We start from the raw sequence: 15,535 nt of genomic DNA on the forward strand, positions 1-15,535 counted from the left end.
TAGAGGGACTCAGTGGCCTGAGTCCAGACCCACCTTGTTGCATTACTGTCCCCGCCGTGCCCCACACAGTGTTTCCCTGGAGTCAGGCGTCTTTTCTGTGCTCAGCCCCAGGGTCAGATGAGAGCCAGGAGAGGGTCCATGAATGATCAGTCTCCTTTCTTCCAGAGGGACAGAGAGACATGCCCTGCCTTCCCTTCTGCCTGCACCTGCTCTTCAGAGACTCCCGGGCCCCCAGGGCCTCAAGGCCCTCCAGTGAGTCCAGTAGCCTCTACCCTGGGGGTGACTGAAACTCCAGGCCAAGGCATAGCCCTGGGGTGTGGCACCATTAACCAGCAGGACTCGAGGCTTGCCCACAGAGGGACGCCCTTCATCTGTCACCTCTGCTGTATCACTCCAGGCCACGAGCCCAGCCGTGGCCAAGCCCTTTTTCCCACTGGCTGGGCCTCCCTCCCCAAGCCCTGATCCTCCTGCCATGTCAGGCACGAACCCCTCTTCAGGCATTTCCTGAATGTCCCCTGTCTCCGGAGAACTGCTGGTGGTGGCTGGTGGGGTATGACGTGGCTAGCTGTGAGGGTCAGCCTCCAGGTGGCTCTGTTCTGGCTGCCCCAGGGTTGGTGTTCAGCTCACCTGCAGGAGGCAGGCGCTCCCGGGGGCATGGCCTGAGAGGCTCCAGACCTCTGTCAGGAGCACTTCTTCAGGACGGGGTTGGGCAGATCTGGTTGCATACGGGGCTAGGGTTGGATCCAGAGACTCCTGATCCAGCCTATGCCAATGATGTGGACAGGGGTGCAGGGCTGGGTGGGGCTCGGGGTTGGGGTAGGACTGGGGACTCAGCCCTACTTGTGCTGTTGCAGGGCCTCCCTGGGAGGAATGGCACCCCAGGAGGACAGGGCCTCCCCGGGCCCAGGGTAAGTCTGTGAGGCCCAGGGGCTGTCTGGATCTTAACTCAGGAGCAGTTCATGTCACCCTCTCCTGTAGAGAGAGGGTTCCCTGAGCTGCAGACAGGCCCGGTCCCCAATTAGGGGGTTGGCCTGGCCTCTTCTGTCACCTATGGGCCACCTGAACCTGATCTTGCTACTTAGTGAGCATTCCCTCTTCACTGTCCCCACGGGTAGGGTCAACTCATGGCACAGACGAGGAAGCAGACTTGGGAGGTGAGGCCCTTGCCCAGTCGGTGGGCCCAGGCCTGTCTGGCTCTGAAGGCCGCCTTCTATTTCCTTCCACAGACACTTTCCAAAGGCCTCTGGACCAAGGGGGCATAGGTGCCACAAGTATAAACTTGTTTGGCCCCACACACTGGTGCTGTCGCGGGCTCTGTGGGTGTCTGGCAGGGTCTGGCTCTGCAGAGGAGACCGAAGATGGTGCCCCAGTGACAGCACCACACCCGTGTGTCCTGGGAGGCGCTCCCAGCTGGGCTCTGAGATGTTCAGTATGTTCGGTGCGCAGGGGCTGAGAGGCTGCCTCCCTCCAGCCCCACACCCTGCGTCCCACCCTGCACCTGCCTTGGCAGGTGTGTCCTGGCAGGCTGGCCCGGTCCTCACAATAAGCATGTGCCGCAGATGGTAGCCAGCTTGCACCAGAAGGGGGAGGTCGTGAACCTCCACGGCCCACGCCTCGCCCTGTGTACCACCAACCACGCGGGCCTGGTGCTGGAGTTGCCAGGGCAAGGGCAAGAGCACAGAGCTTGGGTATAGAAAGCCACGCTGCCCCCTGGAGGCCAGGCGAGGCGGAGCAGCCTCTGTAGAGCAGGGGTGCACCCAGGGTGCCTGGCTGACACAGCGGCTGCCACCTTGCGTCCCTGTCCCTCTTGTCTGCAGCAGGCAGCCTTTCCTGTGGGAAGCATGCCCTGGCTCCAGGGTGCTGCTGGCTTGTTTCTTCATGGGTGCTTCACATACTGTGCGCCAGCCTCACTCTGCGAAGGAGTCACAACTGTGTTTGCCATTTGCAGTGTGTCCTTTGGCCTTGTTTGTGACAAGTATTTTCACACAGATGTTACTTTTTTTTTCTCCTTTTTTTTTTTTTTTTTGGTACTAGGGATTGAGCCCACTTTTACCACTGAGCCACACCCTAGCCCTTTTTATATTTTAAGACAGAGTCTCTCTAAGTTGCTTAGGGCCTCCTAAATTGTTGAGGCTGGCTTTGAACTCCTGATCCTCCTGCCTCAGCCTCCCAAGCTGCTGGGATTATAGGTGTGCACCATCGTGCCTGGAACAAGTAGCATTTTTTTCATTTGAATCTTGCCCAGGAACTTGGCATTCTTCTGTTGTCCAGGTTTCTTTTGTGACTCTCCACGAGACTTTCGAGAAGTGGCTTATCTGGCCTGGGCTCTAGCTCACCCCAAACCTTGCATCTTTTCGTCACAGCTGTCACCAGGCCCTTCCCTCTCGCAGTGTCTGCCTGGTGGTTTCTGCAGGGCCGTCATCTCTGAGCAACATTTTCCTATCCAGCTTTCTGAATGGCTTGTCTGTGTGATTCTTGGTTTTCAGGTGGTCTTTCTTGACTCTCACTTCTGTTCTTGCCTAGTGGTATTGGTGAGCCCTGCAGAAGCCCACCCAGTGGTGTGCAGGTGTCTCAGCTTCCTCCTGGCGCTGGGGGACCCAGGGCTGCACAGTCCAGTGCAGGGTGCATGTGAAAGCCCGCATGTATTTTTTCATGTGATAGTAAAGTCCATTTACTCAAATTTATTGTGAGATTTGAAAATCAAGAGTGGACATGAGATGCCATGTAGTGCTTGCGCAGTAGTCATGGGCACTGTCAGATACTTTTCTCCGGAAGATGTGTGCTGTTTGTTTTGTGATGTCGCTAGATGAAGCCAGCTGGGCTCTGGGTCCCCACCACCAGCTTATGTTTTCTCTCTGACCCTGTGTTTACTTTTGTGCATTGATACTCATAACAAGACCATGCAGTCTGCTTAGTAGAATGTGGAACATTCATATGCTAATTCAAAAAGTAATTTGAAAAGAGTGCCCCTGCCCATTGGGACCACTTGTCCAAGATGGGACTCCCAGACCAGAGGGCCCCTGAGGGGTTCAGAGCCTGGGCAGGTTTCCCACCTCTCCTTTGCAGTTGGCTGCTGCACTCTTTGGCTTCGCCCTGGTGATGTGGTTGGCTGTTGTGATTGGCTTCAGGCTCCAGCTGCCTGGGTGGGGAGGCCAGGGAGCGGGTGCACAGAACTGGCTTGGCTCCCCTCTGTGTCTGTGGTCCTGGAGAAGCGACCTCCGCGGTTTGCGCTTGTAGACAGGGCTGTACGGGGACCCACCCAGGGGAGCATGAGGGCATCAGGGTGCTTCTGACCCTCTAGTGGAGGGGCCTGTGTGGCCTGGGTCTGGGCTGGTCAGGAAGCATGCCTTCTCAGCCCAAGCCCCCTGCCTGTGTTTCCAGGGAGAGCCAGGGCCACCCGGACAGACAGGACCTGAGGGCCCTGGAGGTCAGCAGGGGTCACCAGGGACCCAGGGCCGCACAGTCCAGGGACCTGTGGTAGGTGTACCCCACCCCCACCCACCTCCCCTCCACCCTTCCTCTCTGCTACCCAGTTCACCTTCCCCTCCAGGGTCCACCAGGGTCAAAAGGAGAGAAGGGAGACCAGGGACTCCCAGGCTTACAGGTAGTATGGGCTGAGCTGTGGCTGGGTAGGGCCTTGGGCTGACCTCCTCCTCTGGGTATAACCTTTGCCCCTGCCTGGCCGGCCACCTCTGTTCCCTTCCAGGGCTACCCTGGCCAACAAGGCACCCCTGGGAGAGTTGGCCTCCAGGGACCAAAGGTACTTGTTCTGGGCCAGAAGGTGTGTGCGCTGGGAGAGAAGAGAGCCTGGGAAGGTCTTGGAGATGGAGGCTGGGGTGCGGGGACAGGAGTGAGGGGCCAGCCCATACCAGGGTCAGGTCGGGGCAGCAGCTTGCGCTCTCTCCAGGGCAGGTGCGAGTCCCGCTGCCTTGGTGTGGCTCACCTGGTGTGCAGGCTGCTGCTGCTGCTGCTGTGGGGCTGGCTGTTCCCCTGGGAGGAGGTGTGGGCACAAGCCACACCCCAGCTCACCCTGCCTTTGCCCTTCAGGGAATGAGAGGACTAGAGGGACCTGCTGGCCAGCCTGGCCCCCCTGGCCCCAGGGTAGGCGTCACCTCCTCCACAAGCCCTCACCCAGATGCTGAGGTCCTGGGAGCTGGGCAGGGCCAGTTTGGGAAGAAGGGATGGAACACTTCTGGCTCCTGACCAGGCCAACCCAAGAGGTGACCTGGAGGGGGCCTCTCTCCTGCACTGAAGCAGCCACCACATGGGCCTTCCTTACCTGTGGCAGAGATGCAGACCCACCCCCTTCTCCACCCAACTCCACAGGACAGGGGTCACCAGGGCTCCTGGTTGGGCCTGCTAGGGATGGATAGGCTAGGCTGGCTGTAGGGAGGGGCCCCAGGCCCCTGTCCCTCTGGGCAGACTTCTCCAGCAGCCAGATCAGAAAGGCAACCTGGGGCTCCCTCGCCTTGACAGGACTCTCTCCCCCGGGTCGAACCTCCCAGGGGTCTTTGCTGTGAACTCAGTGCCTGGGGGACCCTGAGGGCAGTCTCAGGCTAGCTGCTGAAACACTGCTGGGCTCTCCCACAAGGACCCCCCTGTGGAGTGGTTGTCCCCCGGTTTCTGGAGTGCATCAGGGAACTGATAGACAGCTGGGTGAGGGGCACGGGGGTCTGCCTGGGCATGAGGTGAGGTTTTCCTGGGTGCCAGGTTGGGGGCAGAACTGGGCCAGTTAGCGGAAATGTTGAAACTTGAAGGCAGGGGGTGGAGCTAAGGGCTATGGCCTCTACCAGGCAGTGGGGCTGGGGACTCCGTTGTTTGGGAGCCAGGACAGAGGTGGGCAGATTCACTGGGGGTGCCAGCCAAACCCTGTCTTCTGCATCTCTGCAGGGCTTCCAGGGCTTGGTAGGGGCCAGGGGCACCAACGGGGAACGAGGGCCTCCAGGAGCCGTGGGGCCTACAGTAAGTTCCCACCACCCGCCAGTCAGCTGAGGGGGCTCAGGCACAGCCTGTCCAGGTGTCCAAGCTCAGGACTTCCTGTGGGAGGCTGGCCTGCTCCTCACTTGGAGCCTGTGTGGAGCCAGTGGAGCTGGGCTGGTTCTGCCCTTCCCTGGCCTTGGGGCCACACTCAGGGAGAAGAGAACAGAGCAGCAGCCCTCTCTCAGGGGGCCCTCACCCCTGGGGAGCTGCTGAGGCCCACCTTACTTGGAGGCGGAGGCAGCCCCACAAGCCCCTTGGGTGGGCCCCAGGGCCTGGTGAGCTGGGGGAAGAGGGTGGTAGGCAGAGCTCCAGCGCAGGCCTGCTCCAGCAGCTTCCGGTTGTTAGGGCTCCATCCCCAGCACTAAGGCCACAGCCAGGGCAGGTCCTTTGCAGCACAGTTCCAGCCCACTTGAGGACCGTCCCGCTGCAGGACGAAAAGCCCAGTTGCCTTCCCTGTGTGGCCGCTCCCCGGGTCTGGGGATTCAGCTCGGGGCCACAGTGCCCAGGCACTGTCTGCACGTGTGGCACCAAGCTGCTTTCCTCTCTTGACTGCCTGTTCCCTCTGCGCCTCCTGCTGCAGGGGTTGCCCGGGCCCAAAGGGGAGCAAGGAGAGAAGGTGGGTGAGGCTGAAAGCCTGGGGTCTTCAGCTCAGCTCCTGCTATTGGGTCTTCCTGGGCGGCACTAGTTGGGGTCCCAAAGCCATGTCCTCCTTCCAGGGCGAACCTCAGTCCCTGGCCACCATCTTCCAGCTGGTGAGCCAGGCCTGTGAGTCGGCCATCCAGGGTGAGTGAGCCCTACCACCCGTCCTCACCTCCTACTCATGGCCTGCCCCACCCCTCCTCCCCAGCTCCCCCTCATGGTCTGCCCCCCCTCCCCAGCACATGTGCTGAGACTGCAGTCCTCCTTCCACGGAAGCACCAGGCCCCCGATGCCCATCTTGGTGGAGGCCGTGAAGCCAGGAGGGCATGGCCCCCCAGGGACACCCAACACGCTCAGCAAAGCCCTGCTTCCTGGAGAACAGGGGCGTGGGGGACACCACACTGAGGGCCCAGGTACTAGGTTCCCAGCCCTGAGGTAAAGTCAGGGCTGGTCCCTGGTTCTGGGGGTTTGTGCCTCTGGGGGTCTCCCCTTTGTGAGGAGTTGGCTGAATTCTGCCCTTGAACCTGACGCTGTCTCAGGGAACTGGGGGGAGCCACAGGTCCCATCTTTCCCAGGAGTTCTGAGGTCCCTCTGCTCTGGCCACAAGATAGCCCCATTTAGGGCTCAGGGACCCAAGGTGCTGCTCTCCTGAGCTTTCAGCACTAGCCTGGACCTGCTGCCCTGCCCAGGCACCCATCTTCCCTTCTACACAGAACCGTGCCATGACCTACACCCCCATCCCGCCGCTCTCACCCACCTCCCTAGCACTCCTCCCCATGTCCAGGAGCCCTCCCATGGCTACCTCAACCCTTGCTCCTGGCCCATCCCTTCCTCTCAGGTGAGCCTTCAGCCCATGGTCAGATGGGCAGCCCTGGGCTGCAGGGGAACCAGCCTCCAGGTTCCCTGGAAGGCACAGGTGAGCCTGGGTCACAGCACTGGCCAGGGACACATCAGGAAGATGGGCAGTGGGATGAGGGGCACTTGGAAGGTGGGGTGGCCACCTGGGGGGCAGGAGCACTGGGCCCCACCACCAAGGTTGATGGTGATAGCTCCTGGAGTGGGAGCTGAGCACAGGCCACAGCGCAGGCAGGGGTGGGCCTCAGGAGGGGAGGCAGGGCCAACCTTGACCCCAGAGTTGGGGCAGCAGGGGTGGGGGAGCCACAGAGTGCTAATTGGAGTAGCAGGAATGAGTAGAGCCCTGGGCCTGGGAGGAGCCAGCAGTGGGAGTGGGTGGAGCCATTGGCCTGGGAGGAGCCAGCAGTGGGAGTGGGTTGAGCTGTGGACTTAGGAGGAGCCAGCAGTGGGAGTGGGTGGAGCCATTGGCCTGGGAGGAGCCAGCAGTGGGAGTGGGTTGAGCTGTGGGGCTGGGAGGAGCCAGCAATGGGAGTGGGTGGAGCTGTGGGCCTGGGAGGAGCCAGCAGTGGGAGTGGGTGGAGCTGTGGGCCTGGGAGGAGCCAGCAGTGGGAGTGGGTGGAGCTGTGGGCCTGGGAGGAGCCAGCAGTGGGAGTGGGTGGAGCTGTGGACTTAGGAGGAGCCAGCAGTGGGAGTGGGTGGAGCCATTGGCCTGGGAGGAGCCAGCAGTGGGAGTGGGTGGAGCCATTGGCCTGGGAGGAGCCAGCAGTGGGAGTGGGTGGAGCTGTGGGCCTGGGAGGAGCCAGTAGTGGGAATGGCTGGAGCCCTGGGCCTGGGAGGAGCCAGCAGTGGGAGTGGAGTCCTGACCAGGGTTAGCCCAGCTGGGAGGGTGTGCACCCAGGACACCTGGCTCCTCCTCCATGGAGGCCCATTGGAGGGCTCCTGGACATGGGGAGGAGTGCTGGGGAGGTGGGTGAGAGCGGTGGGATGAGGGTGTAGGTTGTGGCACAGATGACCTCTGCCTTCCCTCAGGATGCAGGCACAAGGCAGCTGAGGAGCAGGACTGAGTAGTGCAGGTGCTGGGCAGGGGAGGGAAGCTCCTGTGGGCCCCAAGGCCTTGTTCCCTCTCAGCAGACCAACCAGAGAGTGACTCGGAGCTCTGCTCTGCCCAAGGCCCAGCAGCACCTAGTGTGTGGAGAGCCAGGACGCTGGGATTCTCGGGGAGACCAGAGCCAGGCAGACAGGGCTGCTGAGTCCTAAGCTGGTGCTCAGCTCTCCAGGGCCCCTCCCAATGGGTCTGCTCCTGTCTCCTGCCAGGACATTCCTGGTGCTGCCCCAGGTAACCCTACACCTCCCACCCCGATGGCAACATTAAGCAGAACCTGTCCTGAAGAAGCCCAGGAGAACCTCAAGAAGAACCTCGGGCAAAAGCAGAGGGAGCCAGAGGCTGCGGCACATCCAGGGCCTCTCTCTGTAGCATTTCCACGTTCAGATAAAGGCTGATTGCTTATCTATCGAGGTGCCTGCTCATTGCTGAGGCCGGGTCTTCCCACCCCACTTTCTGGCTCACACAAAACCCGGCCAGGATTCCCACCCCGCTTCTCAGGCCTCCTCAAAGCTCATCCTGTGGCCACCCCTCACCCAAGACAGCAGATGCTCACCAACACAGTGGCCAGAAGGTTGCCTAGAACTCCAGTCCTGCTGGGAGTGAAATCCAAACCCTCTGCCTGCAGCTCCAGAACGTGGCAGGTTTCCTGCTGTGCCCACCCATGATCTTCACCTGCACTGTGCCTTTGCTGGGCTGCTCCCCAGGTGGTCGCCCCACTGCAGCGCCCTCCTCACAGCACCCCACCCCAGCCCCCATTGCATCCAGATATGATGCCAAGGCCCTGTCTGCCTAGTCCCCCTTCTGTCCTCAGCCCAAGGAGTCCAGACCCTTGTGTGAGTGGCCCCCTCACTCACCAGCCCCTGCACTGTGTTCCTGGCCTCAGGATCTCTGAGTAAGGCCACCCTTCAGCAGGGGCGCCTGGCCCTGCATTGCATTCTGCCCTGGCTTCACTATCTGTGCCCAGGCAGGGGTCTGAGAAAGTGTGGGATGAGCTCACAGCACCCTGTGCTCCATCCTGTGGCCCAGAGAGGAGACTCCCTCTTTTCCAAACCAATATTCAATAGTTAAATCTACTCTTCCCATTTGTGTAGGTAAACGAGAAAGGTACCAAAACCACGGGGGGGGGGGGGGGAGATCAGAATAAAAAAACTTTAAAAAGGAGCAAATAGAGACCTGATAAAAGGAATCATCTGCCAAGACTCCAGGCGTAGATCTGCACGCAGCCACCAACACCGCCCCAAAGAGCTGAAGGCAGGACAAGCTCCGGGGCCGACACTCAGTCCATGATCACAGGGAGGACTGGCCAAACCTGGGGACACACTGGGAATGACAGAGGGCCCAGTGAGACAGAGGAGAGCACCCTACACCCCATGGGAGACATGTGGCTACCAGCCGGAAGTGCCAGCTCCCACCACACGGAGATTTCTCAGATCTGTGGACAGACCAGTCATAGGGCAAGGACGCTGAGGCAGCACAAGGACAGATCTGGTCCGGAGGGACAGTGAGAGCACAGAGTAGAGGAGCAGCAAAGGCGGCATCCTGGGGGAGTTACAGCTGCAGGGCCAGGGAGCAGAGATGGGGTGGGGTCCGAGAGCAAGGGTGGGGTCCCTGTCCCTCAGGAAGGTCACCGGGCTGTCTGGCTACTGTCTGAGCTGACACGTCCAGGGCTTCTGCTTGGGGGCCAGAAACACAACTGGGCCAGGCCACTCTTTTTCTTCAGTACCGGAATTAAACAGCCCCAGAGGACCAAGAAGGCTCTTGAAAGGCAGAGCAAGGACAGACCTTTGTCATAAGGAATCAAGCCCAGGGTCAAGGGCACCCAGGGCCCCTGAAGAGCCCTCAGGGCCGGGTCAGCTCAGGGATCTCAAGCCTCTGCCAGCTTCTTACTGCTGTTCCTGCTGCCCCAGTCTCAAAAGTGAGGCACAGCCACCCCACAACCAGGAAATCAACTAAAATAGCAAAGGCAGCTTGGGGTCAGTCCCTGAGGCCTGCCCCTTCAGCTGGACCGCACAGCTGTTCCTGAGCAGTGAGCCCGAGCAGCCAGCCCCTCTCTGCACCCCTGATACACAAGCCACAGCTGCCCGGTCTGCTTTTTTTTTTTTTTTTGGTACTGGGGATTGAACCCAGGGGCACTTAACCACTGAGCCACATCCCAGCCCTTTTTATTTGTTTATTTTGAGACAGGACCTCACTGAGCTGCTTAGCACCTCGCTAAATTGCTGAGGCTGGCATTAAACTCATGATCCTCCTGCCTCAGTCTCCTGAGCCACTGGGATTATAGATGTGTGCCACTGTGCCCAGCAATACAAACATTATTAATTGTAGAAAACAAACCCTCAAGAAGCATGCATTTGTTAGGACTGTGTTTAGCTGCCTTTAATGAAATCTAAGTGGCTTGGCCCTGTCCTAAGAGCTAGAATGGAAATTTCAGGAACCCAGGCATTTGGCCATCCTCAGCATTCAGCTGCTCTTCTTTATCACACAATGGTTGCTGCTGCTCCAGAAGTTACATCCCCACTTGGGGAAAGGGGCAGGGGTCATGCCTGCCAAGCTGCCTGATCTATATTCAGAAAAATAATAGTTAGCATGGGTTCCACCTGGGAGATAAGACTGCCACTCTCCCTGCCCAAAAGACAGGTTATCACCAACAAAATAATCAAGTGCATTTGGGACTAGACGTGGCTTTACATACAGTAACCACAGAACCACAATGGCTTCAGCAAGACGGAGGCACAGGGAGGTGCTTAGGGCAGCTGTGCCGCTCCCGTCCTGCCATTCTGCTCCCCCTTGACTGGGGACACCTGCCCTAGTTCCAGCTGCCTGGTCACATTCAGATGGCAAGAGGGAGGAAGGGGTGGAGAGGGGCTGGCCTTGGTCCTGGAAGGACAGACCCCAGGAGGACAGCATGCTAGACCCGGCTCAAGGGAACTGGGATAGGGTCTTTCCTGGTTGCAGGACAGAGGGCCTCCTGGGAGAGATCCAGGGGCTGTTCCCTGAGGCAGGAGAGGAATGGGGCACTGGGTCCACCATCAGTGCTAGCCCCAGGAGGAAGGCCCAGAAGAGGGGCCCTGGCCTTAGGAGCAGAAGGGGAATGTGGACAACCAGGGGCCCGCAGCAGTCTGCCAGCAAACCTGCCGGCCTCGATCGCACGGATGTTAAATACACAAGTCTCTAGAAAAACTCCGGACTCCCCACAGCAGTGGCTGCTTAAGATGTCCTGGCCCTCACAAGCAGCCTCGGAGGAGCCGGAGCAGGGCTGGCACACCAGAGAGCCCAGCCTGGAGACCACCTTGAAGCAGCGAGAACCATGGGGCACAGACTCTGCGAGCACACACTGTGTGTGTGTCTGCGTGTGCCCCTGTGTGTGTGTTCACGTGTGCACCTGTGTGTGTGTGTGTGTCCATGTATGTGACCTCAGCAGCCCACCTGGCTGGAGTGGACTGATGGGTGGTGACTGCAGGTGGGCGTGGTGGGAGGTGGTCATGGGGCTGCCCTGGAAGGCGCATCTTCCCTGTGGCCCCTTCCCCTCTGCTCTGCTTCCTGGCTGCTGTGGAGGGGGCAGCTCCCCTCTGCTGGGCCCCTCCCCCTTGGCGTGCACCCTGGGCCCAGAGCCCTGGACTCGGCCATCTGTGGACTGAGGCCTCTGAAACCATGAGCTGAAACCCCAAATAAGCTTTTCCTCCTCTAAGTGGTTTTTGTTGGGCCTTATGGTCACATCGAGGAAAAGCTGACCAACACAGGCCCCGAGAGCCACAGGGGATGGACTTCCAACGCACCCTTCATTTCTCTTGCGCAGAGCCCAGAGGACCACATGGGGAGCCCCAGCAGGGCAGAAGCAGGGCAGGGAGCGGAAAGGGCAACAACCTCACGTGCCGAGCACACAGAGTTGTACCCAAATCACACCCCAGAGAACGGGCAGGAGATACCCCGAGGCCCTGGAGCTGCCAGCTGTGACGCCCCAAGTCCCCTTTGCAAGCCCTCTGGAGGAAGGATTCTGTCAAAAGAGAAAGCCATCAAATATGCGGCAGAATCCCTTGGTAGAACAAAGCCACGCCAAGTTCCAGGTGGTGGAGTGACCGAGCTGCCACCCTGGACCACACAGGTAGAGGAGCTCGGCTGTCCTGCTGCCTGGCGCACCAGGGCCACGTCTGGAGGAGGGTGGGGGCAGTTATGCTGCAGGCCAACTCAGTGAGTTCCTGAAAAACAAGCATGTGTTAAGTTAGCAGCCCACGGAGAATAAAAAAGAAAGTTCGACTTATTCTTGTTGTGTTTGCACTGGGGATTGAACCCAGGTGCTCTACCACTGAGCCGCACCCCAATCCCTTTTGCTTTCTGTTTTGAGATAGGGTCTTGCTGAGTTGCTGAGGCGGGCCTGGATTCTGAGATCCTCCTGCCTCGGCTCCCAGGTCATGATGCCCACAGCCGTACATCACCGCGTACGGCTTTGGTGGGATTTCATAAAGATAAAAGCATGGCTGTCCCAAGAGACCCAGCAACACGAGGCATTTACCCAAAGGACAAACGCAGACATCCACCCAGAAACTCTTGCATGAGCGTCCACAAGGGTTGTCCTCGACAGATGCTGGACGTGATCCAGTGCCACCAGGGTGAATGGATCAAATGCACCTGGGGATGAACCAAGGCTCAGCCAGCAGGAGCCACACAGAGCAGCATGCTAGTGTGCACAGAGTGTGTGACAGAGATCAGGGCACACACCTGGTCTGGCTGCGAAGAGGCAGGAGGAGCTCGCAGGGGAAGGACACCCTGGCAGGCCGGCAGTTATGTCCCCAGACCTCCCTGTGCACCACGCAGAGCTGGGGAAGAGGGGACAGCAGGGAAGACAGATCCTGCCATCAGACCAGAGGGGAGTGGGAAGGGCCACTCTTGTCAGATACACCAGGCCTCGAGACATGGCACGTTGTGGCAGCAAGGGAGGCATCGAGGGGCAAGCCACCAAGGGAGGACCAGGTCCGAGTGGACACGACAGCCCTACAGTGATATGATGACATGACCGGGACTCGATGGCCCTAGATGGACATGAGAGCCCTATCTGGACACTGCTGGGCTTCCAAGTGTGAAGCAGACACACTGGAAAGAGAAGTAGAGTTTCGAGGCTATCCCGGGACGCAGCTCCACAGTCACCTTGGGGACGTCAACCCTCCCCTCCAGAATCCATGGAGAAAGCAGACATAAAATCCACAAGGACGGAGAGGACCTGAGCACACTGTCACCTGGCTGACCTGGTCAGCACTTCTAGAACATTCCCCCACACAAGACCTGTTGACCATCAGAGCACGCACGTGCAGGGAGTGAAAGCAAGGGAGACAAGTGCAGAAGGGTCAGCTCAAACTGCTGCCCTCGACTTCAAGGCCTTCAACCCGGAATCAAGGGAGAAGTGGGAAACTGCAGATGATGGGAATGAGCAGCTGACATCCTCACGGGAGATGCCCGACCTCATGAGCAGCTGGAGAAGTGTGGTCTGGGCCACAGAGAGGAGAGCAGCATCTAACACACCGACCGGCCAAGTCAGGATGCCTTGGTGTAGACGGGACCCCTGGCATCCTGGTCAGACGAGGTTCTCGCACAAACCCTGGAGGTGGGTAACCACTGCTGCCCTGACCACATGCACCCCTACAGCTGAGCCATCTGCCCTGTGCACACCCCAACCTGTTCACAGCTGTACTGTGCAGACGCCCAAAGGAACCACCCCCATGTGCGTTGGCAGGGTGGGCAGATAACGCGGAGCCGCCCACAGGAGCACCTGCAGGCTGCAGAAGCCCAGGAGGTCGAGGAAGGGAGGCCGGGCTCAAGAGCACACTGCGAGCGACCCCAGGTAAGCTGGGCGAGCAGGCTGGCCTGGGGAGGGCTGGTGGGCGGGATCCCCGGTGCTGTCTGTCACGCATGCAGGTCCTTCAGCCGTGCAACCACGGGCCCCACTCTGTCTGAATGGCAGGCAAATGCCAAGAAATGCCAGCCAGGATTAGGGTTCTGAAGCTTCCACCTGGGGACAGTGGAGTGTAAATGGCACGTCTGTGGAGAGCGCTCTGCACATCTCCAAAACAAGCACAAACCCAGGTCAACCGCAGCTGCCAGGCGCACACCCATGGCAGTGTGTGTCCCACTGTGGGTCGAGACGTCGCCACGGTGATGTCACTGGTTGCAACCAGCAGTTCTCTACAGATTAAAACAGAGGCGGCACCAAAGCCAGGCAGTGCCCTCAGTCGCTGTGTGTCTCCATGCTAATGACACACTCTGGCCAGACACAGGAGCTGTGGCTCGGTGGGCCACTGCTCTGCCCAGCGTGGAGGCCAGCGCCACTCAAGGACATCAGCTGCTGCTTTCCCTGAGAGGAGGGGTCCCCGTGTCTGGCAGGGACACGGGGAGCACCAGGCCTGTTAGGAGGCTGGAAAGCCGAGGGAAGGCCGAGGGAAGGCTGAGGCTGCTCTGGGGTCTCCTAAGAAGATCAGACTGGGCAGACGAACAGTGTGTGGCGGACCAGTCCGACTGCTTCGGGCAGGACTTGGTCTCTGGGCGACACAGGGCAGGGAGCCTGGGCCTGGTGTGGAGTCTGGTGAGGAGGCAGGGCAGGCCCCACAGCGCTGTCTGCATACCCTGGAGTCAGCCGGCCCCAGGGGGCAGCCTGGGTGTGGAAGGCCCCCAGGATGCAAGGGCACCAGAGGGTAAGAGGATGGACACAGAGATGTGTGAATACACCACCTGGACAAGCTCACACTCACAGCAGCCACAACTGAAGACAAAGGCCAGAAAAGGCTCTGTTTATTCAGACAGAAGAGGCTCCACAACTAAAACCCACACACACCACAGCAGTGGGCAAGGACACCCCATGACCCCCTCATCCCACGCCCCGCAGAGAAGCCAGTCTGGGCGTGACCCCCGCCACAGTATCTGGGAGCACAGACTCAGGCAGGCAGGCAGGAGCCTGCTGCCCAGGGAGGGCAGGACCTGGTGGTGGTACCCATCGAGGGTCTGGGGTGGCGCCGTCCCATTCCTTAAAGCTGAGTGACTCGAAGGCCTGGGACCATGCACTTGCCACGAGCAGACTTCACCTCAGTCACAAGTCAACACTGCAGACAAATGCGTGCACAGTGTCACGGTTGGCTCTGTGGGGACAGGACTGCTCTTTTCTCTCCCGGATTCTCTGGTGGCAGAAGGGTTGTCCTGGCAGGAGTGTCCCAGACGTTCCCCTCTCCTGTCCCAGAAAAGAGCATCCACAGCTGCCCTGCTCAGGGGCTCTGCAGCTGCCCTCACATCTGGCAGCTGGATCTGCTGATGTAACCATGTCCTGAGGCCCTGAGCTCTGCACCCGCCACCCTCCTCCAAGGCCAGGCCCCCAGTCCCTGTGCGAGCTCAGCGACCTGGGTCTCTCCCAACATCCTGGGGCTCCAGCTGAGGATGGGAAGGCATAAGAGAATAAGACAGCCCACGGAACCAGTGCAGACCCAGGTTGCCAGGCGGGGTCCTCATGCCTGGGACACTGGGTGGCCTGGGGTGCCTAAGATGGCACTCAGGCCTCTGCATCCACTCCTGGGCCCCCAGCCTTGGATCTTCCACTGAGGTCCCCTCCACAGGCACTGGCAGGGGTGACTGGCAGCCCTGTGCTCAGCCCTGCAGGTTTGCCTGTGGGTGGGGGTGGGTGAGGCCACGTCCCTCATCCTGATGTCACTCTCCCAGCTTTCAGCTAGGACCAGAAAATGCCTCTGTGGCAGCGGCTGTGTCTGCTAGGCCTGCTGTGTGGCTCTAGGGCCCCAGTTGCTCTCTCAGTCCTCAGGCACCTCCCCCAGGACACTCCAGGGACACAGCTCTGAGACCCAGAGACAAGATGGCTGAGGGCGCTAGTGGGCACAGGGCTGCCCACTGGCAAGGCCATGCCTTGGAGTGGGGACCAGGATGGCTCAGCTGTAGGGGATACATGTGGTCACCATGAGTGCCTCTTCC

The 15,535-nt window shown here is 59.9% G+C and overlaps 1 protein-coding gene across 2 annotated transcripts in view; it reads left to right on the plus strand.

The window, feature by feature from the left end:
- Window positions 1-7,937, plus strand: part of Col20a1 (collagen type XX alpha 1 chain) — a 30,094-nt gene extending 22,157 nt beyond the window's left edge. For both annotated transcript variants that reach the window (XM_076852107.2, XM_076852108.2), the window contains 12 exons: window positions 166-252; window positions 855-908; window positions 3,382-3,477; window positions 3,551-3,604; window positions 3,707-3,760; window positions 4,048-4,101; window positions 4,891-4,962; window positions 5,561-5,596; window positions 5,697-5,763; window positions 5,859-6,032; window positions 6,458-6,535; window positions 7,789-7,937. In XM_076852107.2, coding sequence (XP_076708222.2) covers window positions 166-252; window positions 855-908; window positions 3,382-3,477; window positions 3,551-3,604; window positions 3,707-3,760; window positions 4,048-4,101; window positions 4,891-4,962; window positions 5,561-5,596; window positions 5,697-5,763; window positions 5,859-6,032; window positions 6,458-6,535; window positions 7,789-7,814 — 852 coding nt within the window. In that variant the 3' untranslated portion in view covers window positions 7,815-7,937. The remainder of the gene's footprint in view (window positions 1-165; window positions 253-854; window positions 909-3,381; window positions 3,478-3,550; window positions 3,605-3,706; window positions 3,761-4,047; window positions 4,102-4,890; window positions 4,963-5,560; window positions 5,597-5,696; window positions 5,764-5,858; window positions 6,033-6,457; window positions 6,536-7,788) is intronic.
- Window positions 7,938-15,535: the final 7,598 nt, after the last annotated feature.

This window comes from Callospermophilus lateralis, chromosome 3 (assembly GCF_048772815.1).
Source record: "Callospermophilus lateralis isolate mCalLat2 chromosome 3, mCalLat2.hap1, whole genome shotgun sequence".
NCBI lineage: Eukaryota > Metazoa > Chordata > Mammalia > Rodentia > Sciuridae > Callospermophilus > Callospermophilus lateralis.